General features: G+C 41.1%; 2 protein-coding genes across 7 annotated transcripts in view; both read left to right on the top strand.

The window, feature by feature from the left end:
• Positions 1-3,364: 3,364 nt before the first annotated feature.
• ELMOD1 (ELMO domain containing 1) overlaps positions 3,365-16,863 on the top strand; it is a 75,229-nt gene continuing 61,730 nt past the window's right edge. For all 6 annotated transcript variants that reach the window (XM_005579523.4, XM_074015154.1, XM_065528940.1 and 3 more), the window contains exon 1: positions 3,365-3,627. The gene's annotated coding sequence lies outside the window, so the exon portion shown is untranslated. The remainder of the gene's footprint in view (positions 3,628-16,863) is intronic.
• LOC123568696 (uncharacterized) lies at positions 3,889-4,699 on the top strand. Its single transcript, XM_045371091.3, has 2 exons — positions 3,889-4,230; positions 4,566-4,699. Exons 1-2 carry the CDS (start codon positions 3,969-3,971, stop codon positions 4,697-4,699), a joined length of 396 nt encoding a protein of 131 aa, XP_045227026.2. The 5' UTR covers positions 3,889-3,968.

The following is a 16,863-nucleotide window of genomic DNA, read 5'->3' on the forward strand; positions in this document are numbered from 1 at the left end:
AGGAAAAGAACACATTTTATTACTTTTTAAAATATTTTTACCACAAGCTGGCAGATTCTGAAGAGGGCTGGCCACAGTGGCTCAGGCCTGTAATCCCAGCACTTTGGGAGGGCAAGGTGGGTAGATCATCTGAGATCAGGAGTTCAAGACCAGCTTGGACAACATGGCAAAACCGTCTCTACTAAAAAATACAAAATCAGCTGGGCGTGGTGGTGCATGCCTGTAATCTCAGCTACTTGGGAGGTTGAGGCACAAGAATCGCTTGAACCCGGGAGGCAAAAGTTGCAGTGAGCCGAGATTGTGCCATTGCACTCCAGCCTGAGTGACAAAGTGACAGAATTCTTCAGTTTTGAAATAAAAATAAACTTCTGTTTCACAGACACAAATAAGCCTTAGTGTTTATGTTTATTGTGAGATAAATAGCCAAAAGATTAAGTCAAATAGTATAATCCTCGTGTGCAGGACCCAGAAATGGAGAAATCTGTGGATTTGTGATGGAAGAGAAATTATGAAAAGAAAAACTGGGCCAAACCCTGGTGAAGCAAGTCTAGGGTTAGCAGGATAACCAATTAGAAAAGAACTATAGTCTAAGGAGACACAGAGAGTTAAGAACCTGCTTACATTCATTCATTCCTTTCACACTTTTCATTGAGGATCTATTACATATTGGTCATCTGCTAAGTTCTGTAATACAAAGATGAATGAGACCCTCCCCTTGAATTGCTCGCATTAAACAGTGGCAAGATTGTCTCTAACTGCTATGGAATACATGTGTACAAACGCACTTTGAAGAAGTCAGTTCTAAGTGATACCAAGGCTGCCTCACACTCAGACAGCAAGAGAATCAGAGAGAAAAGCTTGTCATTCAGACAGTAGGTAGATTCAAACAGATGATGTATGACAGAGAATAACTATTGACATAAATAGAGGCCAAACATGGTGAAAAAGTGAGAGGTTGGGAGTGGTATGCAAGACCCTGGAAGAGATGTTTGGGATGCAGGAGATCTGGGGATCCAGGTTGATTCTGGACATTTTAGAAATGCCATTCCCAAAGGTTAGATAAAGGATATAATTTGTTGTGGAGGTTAAACTCTCTGGCCCTCTCCGACAATTTTCCATTCATCATACGGGATTGCAGCTACCTACCTTGAGTGGCTCGAGTTTAGGAAAGTTTTAGCTGAGGGAATCAACTGAAAGGAGTAAAAGTCATTGGTTCAGCAACAAACTGGCAGAGATCCATGTCCATGTCATTTGTTTGGCCTAGAGCCAATATTAATATTTTTACTGATGTTTTTTGGAAGGATGAGTCAAGACTCTATAATGTAATTTGATGAATAACACAAAAGACAAAAATTACCAGAATTACTAGACTTCTGTCCTTACTGATTATTTATAGTTTAGGTGTTTATTTTCTGTCTTTTTCAACTAGACTGTAAGTTTCATGAGGGCAGGAACCTTGTCTTGTTTGTTCTTATTTTTCTAACATGTAGAATGGTGCCTGCACATAACAGTTGCTGAGTAAATAGTTTTACATTGCTTGAACCACAGCGATAGGCTGAGATGAGTGCTGTGATAGCAGTATACCCTGGTGCTATGACAGCAGAGCATTCACTCTGCCTTGAGGTTCAGGGTAGGCTTCAGAGAGAAGGTGACATTTGAGCTTGAAGAGTGAGTAGCACTTCACAAAACAGAATGAGAGAGAATGGTATTTCAGAAAGGGTGGACTATCATGAATAAAGCAATGTGTTATGAAAAAAATAGTGTGTTTGGGGGATAATAAAAAGTTTATCTTTTGAACGCTCATACTTAAGCAGTCAACAGTATGTGTGTGAAGCAAATTTCCTTCCATACAGGCATACTTCATGCAATAGTTGTGAAACAAGGACCACAGGGAGATGCAAGTAAATTACTTTTAAAAGACTAGGGAGTAAATTTCTTTTGTCAGTTGGATAAATCTATCCCTAATGAATATCTCCCGAGAAGCTTTTCCCTCCAAAGGTCTAGCTTTTTCCAAGACATTTATTCTGGGAGGTATCCTTCATATCTCCCTGAAAAGAAAGAAAAGTAAATAGTGGCTAATGCTTTTAACAATGATAAAAAAAATCAGAAAGGTCAAGGCTTTAATGTCATTTAATGTGAAGAGGAAATAAGATAAATGTTCAGCATTGAAGGATTATCACTAACCCAACTTTTCATAAACGCAGAATAGTGGAGGTGGAACCTGCAGAGACTTTATTCAGGGAACACCCACTGCGGGACAGCCTGATGCTTTGGTATCCAGGCTGCTCTGCGCTGCCGGCTGCCGGAGTAACCCTCACAACAGCCCACAGAGGTAGGTATAACCACCCTTTGTTTTACAGGTGAGGAAACAGAGGCGCAGGACGGCCAGGTAACCGACTTGGAGTGATAAATGAAACTAAAATAAGCACCGACCTCGAAGCTCATTTGGTCCTTCCCCAACCCCATGCGGCCTCATTAAAGAGACTTTTTTGATTAGCTATGGAGAAAACGTTCTTCATCAAACATGAAATGCAATCCTGAAGGCACAGGTCTCTCTATCTTTTCTCTCGCTCGCTCGCTCTCTCTCTCTCTCTCTCTCTCTCTGTGTGTGTGTGTGTGTGTGTGTGTGTGTGTGCATGCGTGTGTGTGTGTGTGTGTGTGTATGAAGTGGCTTCTGGGGCCCCACGAAGCAATGTTCCCCCAAATAGCCCCAGACCAGGGTGTCTATAATTCATCCTGTTATAATTAACCCCGGGGTTACGGTATTGTTTCTGAAGCCCTTGTTGAAATGCAGATATGGACCTGGCAGGATTGACACGACCTCTCAATTACACCTAATTAAAGAGCTGGCTCTTTGAGAATCTGACCCGACTGGGCCAGGAGTGGGAAAGGCGGGGGCTGCTGGTGGGGGTGAGGGGTAGGGTTCTGCGGGCCCAGGAAGGCAGATGAGGGGTGGGGATCAGGATTGGGAGAGTCACTGGGTGCTCGGTGAGATGGGGAAGGTTGGAACTGAACTAAAACAAAGTTTGACTTCTGGACCTTTATCCAGGGAGAGGGCGGGGAACACACCTTTCCCGGGACTGCCTGGGAATCCCATTGACAGGTCATCTCAGGTTCACCATCTTCCCGTCGTGGGCTCCTCCGGGGAGTCCACCCGGGAGCAATTAAACTGGGCCACACCAGCCACCTCCCACAGCAGCGGGGTCCGCAGATTTAACCCTTTCCCCGCAGACTCGGGCGCTGGGGGCCGCGCTCCCTCCCACAGCACTGCGCCCGCGCCCCCGGCTCCCGGACTGGGCATGCTCAGTAGCCGCCCGCTTCGTGCTCTCAGGGAAGCCTCTGCACGCCCTCCCCAGCTGCTCTCGGTCGCCTCCCCGCCGCCAGCCGCCCCGGGTGCATCCCGGCTTGCTCCGCTCCACGCGACCCAGATTCCTGCCCCGCCCCCGCCCCTTCCGCGCCCGCAGCCAGTGCGGCAGCCGCGGCCGCCCCTGTCCAGCCTCGGCGCCCGGGACCGAGCGCGTCGATCGCCGCCGCGGAGCGCGTAGCCGAAGTGCCTGGGGAAGGCGGAGATGAAGACCACGCCGCCGCGCAACGGGAGCTGCTGAGCCTGCCGCCGCCAGAGTCCAGGTGACTGGCGACCCCAGAGGAGCCTAGGGACGAGGGGCGAATGCCCTTTTGGGGAGGAGAGAGGTGCGGCGAGGACGCGAGGCATCACGCAGTGCCTGGGACGCAGCAGAAATGCTAAGCATTGGGGGCAGAGAGGGAACGTGAATGAAAGTGCACTCTGCCTCGGTGCAGGGGCTCCGGGGTCACCCAGGACAGTGATTTCCCCTCCTATCCTGTCCTCCCAATTAACACCCGAGAGACTGCAGGTCGGCGCGAGAGGCTGTTTGCATCTCGGCCCGGGCGTAGGTCGCCTAGCGACCTAACGCCGAGGGCTCGGGGAAGGGATCCCAGGCAGAGCCAAAATGGAAGGCGGGACAAGGGCGGCCTGGCTGGGGCGAGGGGCTGGTCTGGGTCCTTGGGGACCCCTTGGCCTGTGGGCTTCGGTCTCCAGGGAGGAGAAAGGCAGCCGGGCTGCGGGGCCGCCGGACTGTGGGGTCCTCCTGGCAGAGAGACGGGAGGAGCGGTCGCCTGGGCTGTTGCGCTGCGCCTCCTCCAACTGCTGGGAAACTCCGCACTTCAGTATTAGAGCATCTCTTTCCTGGGCAGGTAGAATTGGACAGCCTAGTGGAGAGTGACAGCTGAGTGCTGACGGGGCTGTTAAAAGCAGGGCAGTGGAGTGTGGTGGTGGGGTGAGCTGTTGTGGGTGCTTTTTTTTTTTTTTCTAAGTGTGGGTACGGACTGCTCTGACTCAGTGTTTCTGCTCAACCTCTAAGCGGCGAGTCCGGTAACACACCTTATGAATATTTCAGGAACGACCTCACGGGCTCACTTGCTTCAGATCAAGTTTAATGAATATGTTTGTCTGCCTTTCCGCTGTGCACAGGCAGGTGGAAGCCCCAACCAGTGCTCTGAGCATTCTACATTATTTCATCCCTTTTCCCTCACCAACTAGGAAAAAGATGCTGCTAACCCCCAGTGGGCCATATATTGGTACTATAAATTGAGTCTGTCATTTGGAGAGACCAATTTTGGGCAGGCATCCAGGCATTGTTCTGCATCTCTGCAGTGTATACGTGTTGTGCTGGTAGCCTGACAACCGTCCCTAACTGGTGGTGCCAATATGGTGGAAAGCAGGTAGTATGCGTGTATTGGGATAAATGTCTTAATTCATTAACATATTATGACAACACGTAGTTATAGCAGACTTAGTCATTCCCTCCCCCAGAAGTTTTCTCTGAGGTCAGTTTAGTTGGTATTTTGCCAAAGGCACACTCTTGTATCTATCTACATTGGGAGGTATTTCTCTCATCTTAATCTTTTTCATAGGAAGAAGAAATAAATGTCTTCTCTCTAAGATATCACTGTCAAGAACACTGAAAGAAGAACCCATTAATGTAGGGAACGTTGAGAACTGGAACAGGCTGTAGGGCATCTTTCCTACACTTCAGGTTATAACTTCCATTGCATCACCACCATTTACCGGTAAACCAGCACACACAGCAATCAGTACTCGAAATGGTCCTCTTTTGCAGAAAAAGCCTGCTTTTCTCCCAGCTTTGGTGAGATAGATATGTAATCTTCATAAGGACCTATAAGGAATTCCTCTGTGGAACAAAATTTTAAGCCTCCAGTGCAGGATGCTAAAAGAAGCAACGCTTTAATCTTGCCAGCCCATACACAGTGAAGCTGAAGTGCTTCAATTTACAGATGTTTTACATTTAGGAAGGCTTTTCCAACAAAGACCTACTGCAGTTACATCACAGGCTCCACCTCCGCCTGCCAGCCTGCTTCTGCAAGCCTGTTAGTTAGGATACTATGTATTGCTGTGCTTGATTAATGAAGAAAAGAAATCTCCAAATCAAAGATTTATTTATTTCTCTTTTTGCGTTCTGCTGATTTAATTGAAAAATATGAAAATTTCAAAAATTAATACTTGCAGCCAGGACTTAACTGAGGCGTGATAATAACTCTATAAATGTTAGCTTTCCAAGAGATCTTAAGCAAAATTACAGTATTCTTTGTAAAATCTTTGATAAATTGCATTAGAATAAAAATTCTATGAAATTGGCAAAATAAGTGAAAATGTCATATAATAAATCAAGCAGCATTTCTTAAAGCATGTTACTGAGAGGTTCAGAAAGAAACCCAGTTACATTAACAGATATGAAATCTGGATGATTGAGAAGTTTGCAGAGCTTGCACACAAATCTCCAGGTGACTTAAAGGAAGTGTTCTCCGAGTCCTCTGAGAATGTTTAACAAATCACTGTTAGGGTGTCCAGATTTAGCAAATACAATTGTGGGCTGCCCAGTTAAATTTGAATTTCAGATAAATAGTGAATTATTGTTTTTACCTATGTCCCATGTAATATTTGGTACGTACTTATACTACAAAATATTATTAGTTGTTTATCCCAAATTCAGTTTTGACTGGGCAGCCTGTATTTTTCTGGCAACCCTAGTTACTGGAAATGTTTCATTCCTCCTTTTTGGGTCATTTGTGGGTTGAAAAAATAAAGTGGAGCAGAAATCATATGCTCTTCTGCAGACAATCTGGGACAAGCTCAGTTCTGGTTCAAGCTTTTGAAAATAACTCATGCTTAAAAGTGAACAGTTTCACTTGAACACATATTGGTTGGGTATCTCTGCTTGCTAGACTTAGTGGAAGGTGCCAAGAATGCAAAGACGACAAGGGGAAATGGGGCAGGGGGAGGGATCTGCATCATAATTTCTAGGATTTGTTGTGCCAGGAGTGTGTGTTTATGATGGTGGTGGAGGGGCGTGTCTACTGTAGGAGCCTAGGAGAGGCACTGAACTATGCTGGGCAGCTGTAGTCAGGGAGTGAGATGCCTAGCAGTTTTGACAGGACTGGCCTTGAATAAAAGAGCAAGATCTTATCCTGGGAGAAAATGAGGGAAAAAAATCTCTGTGTTAATAGCTAGTAGAGTAGTGCTAGAAGTTGAAGGATTTGATCTGATAGCCTCAGTGAGAGGACAGAGTGGCCTGCTGAGAATGAGGGAAGGGAGGGGGATTCTGAAAGAAAGATTTTAAATAGTCGCCAATGGGAATGGAAAAGAGAGCTGAAAAGGGACAAGGGCAGGAATTGGCAAATGGTACTTAGGTGAATGGACCTCAGTGCATTTAAAATAGCAATTGATCTGCTGTTGACTCATACCCTAAGTGCTAGTTTACTATTCTATTACCATCCTGGTCTCAGGTAAAAAGTCATCATCACACAATACTGGAATATATCATTTAAATGTTTTATTACATTTATATAAAAGTAGGTAATTAAATATAATATTTGAGATGCCGATCAATAGTCAGTTGCTTCTTTTTTTATTTTTAATTCGTAATGTTTTATTTATTTCTCTTCTTTTTTTCTCTCTTTTATTATACTTTAAGTTCTAGTGTACATGTGCACAACATACAGGTTTGTTACATATGTATACATGTGCCATGTGGGTGTGCTGCACCCATTAACTCGTCATTTACATTAGGTATATGTCCTAATGCTATCCCTCTCCCCTCCCCCCACCTCACAACAGGCCCCGGTGTGTGATGTTCCCCTTCCTGTGTTCAGGTGTTCTCATTGTTCAATTCCCACCTATGAGTGAGAACATGCAGTGTTTGGTTTTCGGTTCTTGCAACAGTTTGCTGAGAATGATGGTTTCCAGCTGCATCCATGTCCCTACAAAGGACATGAACTCATCCTTTTTTATGGCTGCATAGTATTCCATGGTGTATATGTGCCACATTTTCTTAATCCAGTCTGTCATTGATGGACATTTGGGTTGGTTGCAAGTCTTTGCTATTGTGAATAGTGCCGCAATAAACATACATGTGCATGTGTCTTTGTAGCGGCATGATTTATAATCCTTTGGGTATATACCCAGTGATGGGATGGCTGGGTCAAATGGTATTTCTAGTTCTAGATCCAATAGTCAGTTGCTTCTTGGCACAAATTTCTGAAATAAGATAAGCAGATGTCTTGGTTTTAGCAAATCTGTTGCTTCAAGTAGGAAAAGACATTAAATTGAGATCATTTCTGATTTGATCCAGCTATCTTTAAAAAACTAGATTCTGATGATGGAAAGAGTGTACATTTTACAGAAATAGCACTATGTGAAATGACTATATGCTTGTAGTACCACCAGAGGACCTAGTCAGAATGTTCCAAATGCAGTTAATTCCAAAAAAACTGGCACACCACATACATGTGTGTCTTTGAAGACCCAGAAGCTACTTTCATTATTGAGTAACATGGTAAATTTCCAGGGAAGTTGATGATCAAACCACTGCAGTCCAGGTAGAGAATAGTTACTCATTTCTTGAAGATTCCAATTTGCAAACTCCAGCAACTGATAATAGAATGCCATTCTAGATTGCCCTTCTGTCAACAAATCTGTTTGTTTGTTTGTTTGTTTTTGGAACCATCCTTCAGAAGAGCCTCATGTGTTTGAGTGTCCATATGTGTGGTTAAATTTCCACTTCAGCCGGGCGCGGTGGCTCAAGCCTGTAATCCCAGCACTTTGGGAGGCCGAGACGGGCGGATCACGAGGTCAGGAGATCGAGACCATCCTGGCTAACACAGTGAAACCCCGTCTCTACTAAAAAAATACAAAAGAAACTAGCCGGGCGAGGTGGCGGGCGCCTGTAGTCCCAGCTACTTGGGAGGCTGAGGCAGGAGAATGGCGTGAACCCGGGAGGCGGAGCTTGCAGTGAGCTGAGATCCGGCCACTGTACTCCAGCCCGGGCGACAGAGCGAGACTCCGTCTCAAAAAAAAAAAAAAAAAAAAAAAAAAAAAAAAAATTCCACTTCAACTTTTATAATAAGATCTTAAAATTATAAAAATTACCCTATACTAAAACTTATAACTAAGTAGCTCATTAGGATCTTTCTTATCAAATGATTATCCTTTCAAAAGAGCAGAAAACAGTCCTACTTCAGGTTTTTCTACTGTTCCTCTTTGCAATGTTTGCCAAACACATTCTGCCTTGTAATTCTGATAGTATATGAAAAAAAAATACATGATCAAGAATGTGTTGATGCTGCTAAAATTTCAAGGCAATTAGACCATAGGTTTTGTTTCCAGCAAGACTTCGCATGAACATGGCTTATTAAAGAAAGGCTTACTGCAGTAATCCTCAATGACAGTTTATGTGGAATATCACCCAGAGAGAGCCTTAACTGAAATTGTGTGCCCAATTTACATTTTATATTCTAAGTCCTCAGTGGATACTCTGAATTTAAAGATTCTGAAGACAGTATGTTCTTTCATCCTGGGAGCTTTTAACCTTCCAACTCACTTATGCTGACCATGAGCAAGTCATATTTTATATCAGTTTCTATGCTGTAAAATGGAAGATACGCACATTAAAAAAATAATATTGTACCAACCCTAATCTCAGTATGTATAAAATAAACTCTAAGTGTTGCTATGGTTCCAAGGGATGAATAACTTTATTCTCAATGAAAGTAGATGATTTGTACAATGTCTGGGTACTCTATATGATATTTCAGATGCCATCAAAATAATTCACAATTTGATTTTTTTGCTTTTTTGGTGCAAAGCAAAATAATTGTGGGAAATGCCTAAGGAGAGCTCATTAAGCCTCTTTTAAAAATCAGTCTCATGAAAGTCAGTAACTGCAGATTCAAAAGTCTTTATATAACTTTTAAATGTTTCCATTTTAATTATTGGAGGACTTGGGTAATTAGCATGCTGGTTATAAGAGCTCATTTCAGCTGTTATAACTCTCTATTTTTTTGTGCAGGTAGTTGGTGAAAGGCTACCATATGTTTTGAAGGTTTCATTCATAATGAAACTAATTATTTATCTCACAGCTGTTTTTTGGCTTAACAGATATCATCAGTGACATCAGAAACCCTGTTCCCTAAATCTTTTTTACTTTACCACTTGGCATTATAAATATTTAAAATGTGAATCAATCTTTGGAATGAATTTACTGTACATTTCTTACTTTTTCCTTTAAAAGAATAGGAATATTCCACTCTTCAGAACTTGGAAGCCAGATTTTCTGAAGGTTCCATATTCCATAAACACTGACATATTAATTTCAGATTTCCTTTGCTTTATGATCCACTTAAATGAGCAAAAATTTCAATAATTGCTTTTAGTTGAGAAGTTCAATTGTACATTCTCTTAAAATGGTAAACATTTATCAAGGCTATTTAAATTAAAGTGCCTATTATGTACATCATTAGTCATAATTTTAAAAGCCTTTATTAAAATACTTTACATAGAATTTTGACTTTCATATTCTGTCTCATGGATAATGTATATGTAGCCCACTACGTGAATCCAATATATTAAAATCAAGACTTATGAAACAGATGGATTGAGTTATAGTTTTTGCTTCACTAAAGAGTTTTCTGCCGTACCAAAAATTTCCTCTACTATCCCTTTAAATTGTAGATAACCTGGAGTATTTAAAATAGAGGCAGAGTTATCAAATTTTTATATATACACAATCCCTCTAGCACACATTTATCAACTAGAATATTGAGTAATCTTTATGGGTGACAGGCAGAAATCAGGTCTGAAAGGTAGTGTCATAGCTGGGTTGATCAGCTACATCCAAAGAATGTTCATAGGTCTGTAAGCCAACATAGAAGCTGGTTTCTGTTGGTCTACCTTACAGGTCTTTATTTGACCGTGACATTTCTACAATGTTCTCAAGGACTCAGATGTACATAGATCATAATGCAAAGCTCAAAGCAATAGAGAATTTGGATGACAATCAGGATTAAATTTGAAATCTCTTAGCCCAGAACAAGCAGTGGAACTAAGATTATGTTTTAAAAGGATGGATGTGAAGTTCATGTAGGTTCTAAAATCACTTGCTAAGGACATAGTGTAGAAGTCCTAGTTTACCAACAGTTTGGTTTTCAAAAAATAGTTTTAATTCACTTGAGCGTTAGCAAACAGTACAGAAGAAATTAATGCTATACTTTGGTTGGATTCACAGATAAATAGAGCCCAGATCTAAGAAGGTCAGAAACAAAAAGTATAACATACTGTGCTGAAAGTGATGCATTTTGGGCCACCTATCAGAGAGAGAAATGCTTTTATTGGGGAGGACGTTGATTCTGATGACCTTAAAAACACCTCCTAAATCTTATCCTGCAGTTTAAATTGAGATCCCAGGCACTTATCCACGAATCTGTCAATGTCTAATTCAGCTTAGCAGCATGTATGTGATAGATAGCTATTGTACATCATTCCTTTGACTTATAATGAATATATGATCTTATTCTTTTCCATGTGTTAGTTCTTCCCTAGGTAATTAATCAATCTAACTAAAAATAGGTGCATCTGCTCTGTAACTAGCACTAGGTTAAATTAAACAGCCTGTTTCCAGGTATTCTTTAATTATCTAATCTCATATTTGAAATTCTAGTTCAAAATGATATGTATTTTGAGTAGCCATAAAATAGGCTTGTGTCCAAGTCCTAAAATAAAATTGCACAGCACACCTAATCAAATTAGACAACGATGGAAGATGAACATGTGTTTGTTCTGAGTGTACTCTGTGTGTACTCTCATTACTCTGCATTGTGTTTTGACTTTTGAAAGTATTTGTTTATAGCATACAGTGGACAACTGTCATTCTTTTTCAACAACGCCATCTGAATCTCTTTTCCATGTCGAGGGTTGTATTAGTGAAGGCTCTCCAGAGAAAAGGAAATATATTTATATTAAGAGACTTATCATGAGGAATTGGCCTACTTGACTATGGAGGCTGAGAAGTCCTGCAATCTGCTGTCTGCAAACTAGAGACCCAGGAAAGCTGGTGGTGTAATTCCAGTCCAAGGGAAAGAAAAGACTAATGCCCCAGCTTAGCAGGCAAGCAGGAGGCAAAAGCGGGTGAATTCTTCTTTCTTCTGCCTTTTTGTTCTATTCAGGCCCTCGATGGATTGACAGTGCCCACCCACACTGGGAAGGGGAAATGACTTACTGAGGCCACCAATTCAAATGCTTATCTCATTCAGAAACACCCTCATAGGTGCACCCAGAAATAATGTTTAATCTCGGCAGTCTTTGACCAGTCAAGTAGACACAGAGAATTCACCATCACAGGGGCTCTTTTGCATGATGAGGCAGAGCCCACTCCCCCTCTAGGAGCTGAAAGTGCCAGATGCTTCCTTTCCCCAAACCTCCTTGCATCTGGGCCTGGGCCCGTGATCCAAACTCTGTCCCAGTGGCAGATTTTCCACTCGGCAGTGCCCCTTGACCAGTGCTGGAGGGTCAGTGGGGCCACGCCAGTCTGTGCCTGGTGGTGACAGTAGAAGTGTCTTTACTGAGCCAGTTCTGTGTCAGCATTTCAAGTGTTATTTTTTGCTACATAGCCTCCATCCCCAGTTCTCTAGCCCACCTGGAGATTCTGTGAGTTGCCTTCAGAACACATTCCGTTTCTGCTTCAGTTGGCAGAGCTAGATTCGTTTCTTGCAGTGATAAACAGGGTGCGAGTCCATGTTTACATGGGACCTATTGAGCACACAGCACTGTGAAAGGCACAAAAGGAAATGCTTTTTCATTCTCTGAGTATTTATGGAATAAGGCATCTTGCTTGGCATTGGCCAGAAGGAAAGACATACAAAGCTGGTATTTTCGAACTAGTGCTATGAGGACAAGTAGGAGGAGGTGGGAATACTACTGGCAAACTTAAAGGGAGGGTAGATGTAATTCCATGGCTATGCTAATTTTAAAAATTGATTTAGTACAGAGAGGAAGTGTTGAGATAAGAAAGGATACTTTTCAGGAAAATAAATACTGCATTTCATCCATTCCAAGAGAAAATTTTTTTCCTTCAGTTTAACATTTATGAAATTAGGAAGCATTGTTAGAGTGTGCCATGTTTTAATTGTTACTTTTTTCTGCTCAACTCGTCTACCATATTTTACTGAATCTAAAATGTCATTGACATGTACTATTATATTTTATACCTTTAAGGAAAAAGCTCAATAAATAATTATTTTAAAAATGCTTCGGCCAGGTGCGGTGGCTCATACCTGTAATCCCCGCACTTTGGAAGGCTGAGGCGGGTGGATCACTTGAGGCCAGAAGTTCAAGACCCGCCTAGCCAACATGGCGAAACCCGATCTCCACTAAAAATACAAAAATTAGCCTGGTATGGTGGCATGTGCTTGTAATCCAAGCCACTCGGGAGGCTGAGGTGAGAGAATCACTTGAACCCAGGAGGCAGAGGTTGCAATGAACCGAGATTGTGCTCCTGCACTCCAGCCTGGGTGACAGAGCGAGACCTGTCTCCAAAAAAAAAAAAGAAAAGAAAAAAAAAAAAGACTATATCCTAACAGCATACTGGGGACTCTCCAGACTAGAGGATTCAAAGAGACCGTAAGAGAACTAAGTCAGTTATGGAAATGATATGGGTTAGGTACCAAAGTCCTTTTCATTGTTGTTTCATAGTGTTCCAAAACTGTTAAAGAGTAATGGATTTACCTCTAACTTCTGTTATAAACCAATTCAGGTGCTAATTATTATAGCCTTGCTTGACTGTAAAAAAATACCTAGCATACCTGTGATGATTCTCAATTATGTGGATGGCACCTTTTTTTTGATACCTTTTCTTTAAATTTCATATACATCCAGAAGTACATAGGATAGTGTGAATCCCAGTAATTAAAAATCATCAAATCATGACCAATGCTGTTTGATCTCTAACCCTACTCTATATCCATCCATATTATTTTGAAGCAAATCCCAGATACCATATGATTTCATTTATAAATACTTCAGTAAGTATCTCTAAAAGAAAATGACTTTTCAAAAATATACCCCTGGAAAAAAATCTGTAATTTGTGGCATCTTTTTTTTTTTAGTAAATGCATTATTTTTTTTTTTACTTAATTTAAGTTTTAAGCTACTTTTGTCTTTGAAGGTTTTTTAAAAAACAGTAACAACAAATTAGGTCCACTTCGATGTCCACTGAATTCTTTTTATGAAATTTGTATGATGCTAACACGTCACATTAGCATTGTGATATTGTTCTGCAACAGTATCTCTTCTGATTTTTCATCCTGCAGCTTTCTTTTGAATATATGCTCTAGCTGAGGATTTGTGTATAAAAATATTCTTGCCATTTCCAATGCAGTGTTCAGAAAAGCCATATCTGTCCCTTAATTATTTTTGGTCCTAAACGAAGGATTCATAATACCACATCAAATGATTTGGACAATCAGTTAGCTAATGAGCATACATCACATTGAACCATGTCAACATTTGTTTACTCAAGCTCTTCCACATTCCTATTAAATATTTCCCACACATCTTCATCTAATGTCAAAACCAATACACACATCTGTAATGTGTGGCCTGATGGATACTGTGCTAGAAGTGGCTTAGGTTTTGGGAATTCCTCCACTTGTTGCAGGCAATGCTCTGGTTCCTCAAGCCTTAGTTTCTTCTTCTTCTTCTTCTTCTTGTTTTTTAAGTGTGGTTTAAGTCAAGGTTTAATGGCACTGGATCTCAAGAGGTGACTGGTGCCTCCATCTGGGCTGAAATCATAGCCCCATGGAACCTTCTTAAAATGTAAGTTTTTGTGTATATCAAAGGAGCACTTACACATCATTTAAAATATTGTATTGCTACAAGACTTTTAATGGAAAAACTCATTCGCTAATCCATCTCTACTCCAGATTCGTGTTTCTCAGCAATGCCATTTTAATTATTTTGACTTTATACTGCTGTTTCTCAGTATATTAAAAGTATCAGATCTATTGATTTTCCACTACAGAAGTGAAAATTTAACTTTCATATCTAATCCCGCTCTCTTATACACATATATTTCTCCTTTCTCAATTCTCCCAATATCACTATTTTTGATTAAATATTCAGTGTTTATTTTGACAATGTAAATTTTATTTATAGCTTGTTATATTTTTTGCACAACTTTCTGTTTTCTCAAGAATTAGTAATTCTAATTTTGTTTTTCTTATTTTTTATTGATGTCTATTAATCTTTTTTTTTTTTTTTTTTTTTTTTGAGACAGAGTCTTGTTTTGTTGCCCACGCTGGAGTGCAGTGGCGTGATCTTGGCTTACTGCAACTTCTGTCAGCTAAGTTCAAGCAATTCTCCTGCCTCAGCCTCCTGAGTAGCTGGGATTACAGGTGCACACCACCATGCCCAGCTAATTTTTGTATTTTTAGTAGAGACGGGGTTTCGCCACATTGCCCAATCTAGTCTTGAACTCCTGGGCTCAAACGATCCACCTGCCTCGGCCTTCGAAACTGCTGGGATTACAGGTGTGAGCCATCAAGCCCAGCCTATTAATCTTATTTTCTATTAATGTTCTTGTTATCTGTTAATGCATATCCCAAATTTATCCCCAAACCAACAGAGTTGTGAATATTTTCTGCATACATTCATACATGTCAAATAATCTGTCAGTTCCAGTTTTTTTATGAAGACCTCTTTCCTTAAGCTCTAATGCACTCTGAACTGGTTGTTAAGGGCCTTACATTCACCATCATTCTAAGAAATCCTTTCACCTTTCTCCAATATGGGATTTTCTGGTTCCTGGATCCAATGTCTTTCTCATTCTCCATCTTCATTTTGGTGGAATGCTTTCTTCAGAAACTTCCAGAAAACACATACTTGAAAGATACATAGAAGGTCTTGTATGTCTGAAATTGTCTTCATTTTCTCCTCATGCTGAATATTTTGGCTCAGTGTAGAAATCTAGATTAGAAAGAATTTTTTCTTGGAATTTTTCTTTTTGCTTCTGTGTTCCTGTTGACAAATTGAATGCTCGTGAAGATTTGGTGCTTTCTATGTGAACTGTTTGTTTTTGTTCCCCCTCTGGAAACTTCTGTGTTGTGAAATTTCATCATAATGTGCTTCAGTGAGGACCTTTTGTTATTCAAGGAGCTGGGTACCTTGTGGGTCTTTTTGATCCGGAGACTCACGTTCTTCAGCTCTTGGAGAGTTTCCTGTATTATTTCTTTGATGATTTCTTCACCAACATTCTCGCTTTTCTTTCTCTCTAGAATATCTATTACTTGGATGTTGAATCTTTTTCTCACCATTTTTCATCTTTTTGTTAAATTCTTCTGGCAGATTCCCTCAAATTTGATAGATATTTTCAACTTTGTCTTTCATTTCACTTTTATAAAATTTCCAAGAACATTTTCTAATTCTCTTAAAGTTCCCTTTTATTGATTCCTGTTCCTATTTAATGAGTATAATATTTTTCTTTTATCTATGAAAATTATGACATTTTAATTTTAATTTTAATAAACAATTGCATTGTTTCTTTTGCTTTCAGATTCCCTTTTTTTCCTCTTTCTTTGCTTTGGGGCTCTGTAATTCATGTCAGAAATGTCCCTTAATTGATAATCCTTGGCTATCTGTTCATATTTAAGATTGAGGCACTAAAATGCTCTCTGTGCACAGGTGGGCCTTGTTGACCATCTGTTTCACAGTAGCCCAGTTGGGGGCTAATGCTTCTTTAGGGGAGAGCTTTATGTGTCTCTGGTTAATTTCCTGAGAGATAACTCCTCTAATATCCTACCTGAGAAGTATTATGCTGGCTGCCTCTGTTCTGGGAGTTGAGTGGGAGAAGAAGGATGGCAGGGATCTCACATTTACCAGTAGATTTTCATGCAAACTCCTTGTATTTCATATGTCAACTCAATCTCATTTTCCTACATCACCAAGTTCAGAGCCTCTCTAGCTCAACCTCTTTACAAGTAAATTTCATCTCTGCTGATAGAATGGAGAAGGGTTATGCCTAATTTCAAAAGCTGGAGAAGGAGCCGTAGGTCCTAACTACTCCTATGAAAACTTTCAACCAGGCTGGGCATAGTGGCTCATGTCTGTGATCCCAACACTTTGGGAGGCCAAGGTGGGCACATCGCTTGGGCTCAGGAGTTCGAGACCAGCCTGGCCAACATGGCAAAACCACATCTCTACTAAAAATACAAAAAATAGCTGGGTGTGGTGGCGCATACCTGCAGTCCCAATTACCAGGGAGGCTGAGGCGGGAGGATCGCTTAAACCCAGGGAGTAGAGGTTGCAGTGAGCCAAGATCATGCCACTGCACTCCAGCCTGGGTGATAGAGTGAGACCCTAAATTTAAAAACCAAACCAAACAACAACAAAAAACCTTTCAACCAAGCCTCTATTTTGGGCTTCTTCTTACACATCCACTTTTAGAGGAACTGGGCACCTCTAACTCCTGAACATGGCTGAGGTTCTCACTCAGGAGTTCG

Source organism: Macaca fascicularis, chromosome 14, assembly GCF_037993035.2.
Source record: "Macaca fascicularis isolate 582-1 chromosome 14, T2T-MFA8v1.1".
In the NCBI taxonomy this organism is placed as follows: Eukaryota; Metazoa; Chordata; class Mammalia; order Primates; family Cercopithecidae; genus Macaca; species Macaca fascicularis.

What these genes read in the sequence shown, in the direction of transcription:
- LOC123568696 (XM_045371091.3), top strand. Translation starts at nt 3,969, where the DNA reads ATGGAAGGCGGGACAAGGGCGGCCTGGCTGGGGCGAGGGGCTGGTCTG. An exon ending in AGGTAGAATTGGACAGCCTA is followed by an intron (nt 4,231 to 4,565) that starts GTGGAGAGTGAC and finishes ACTAGGAAAAAG; the next exon opens with ATGCTGCTAACCCCCAGTGG.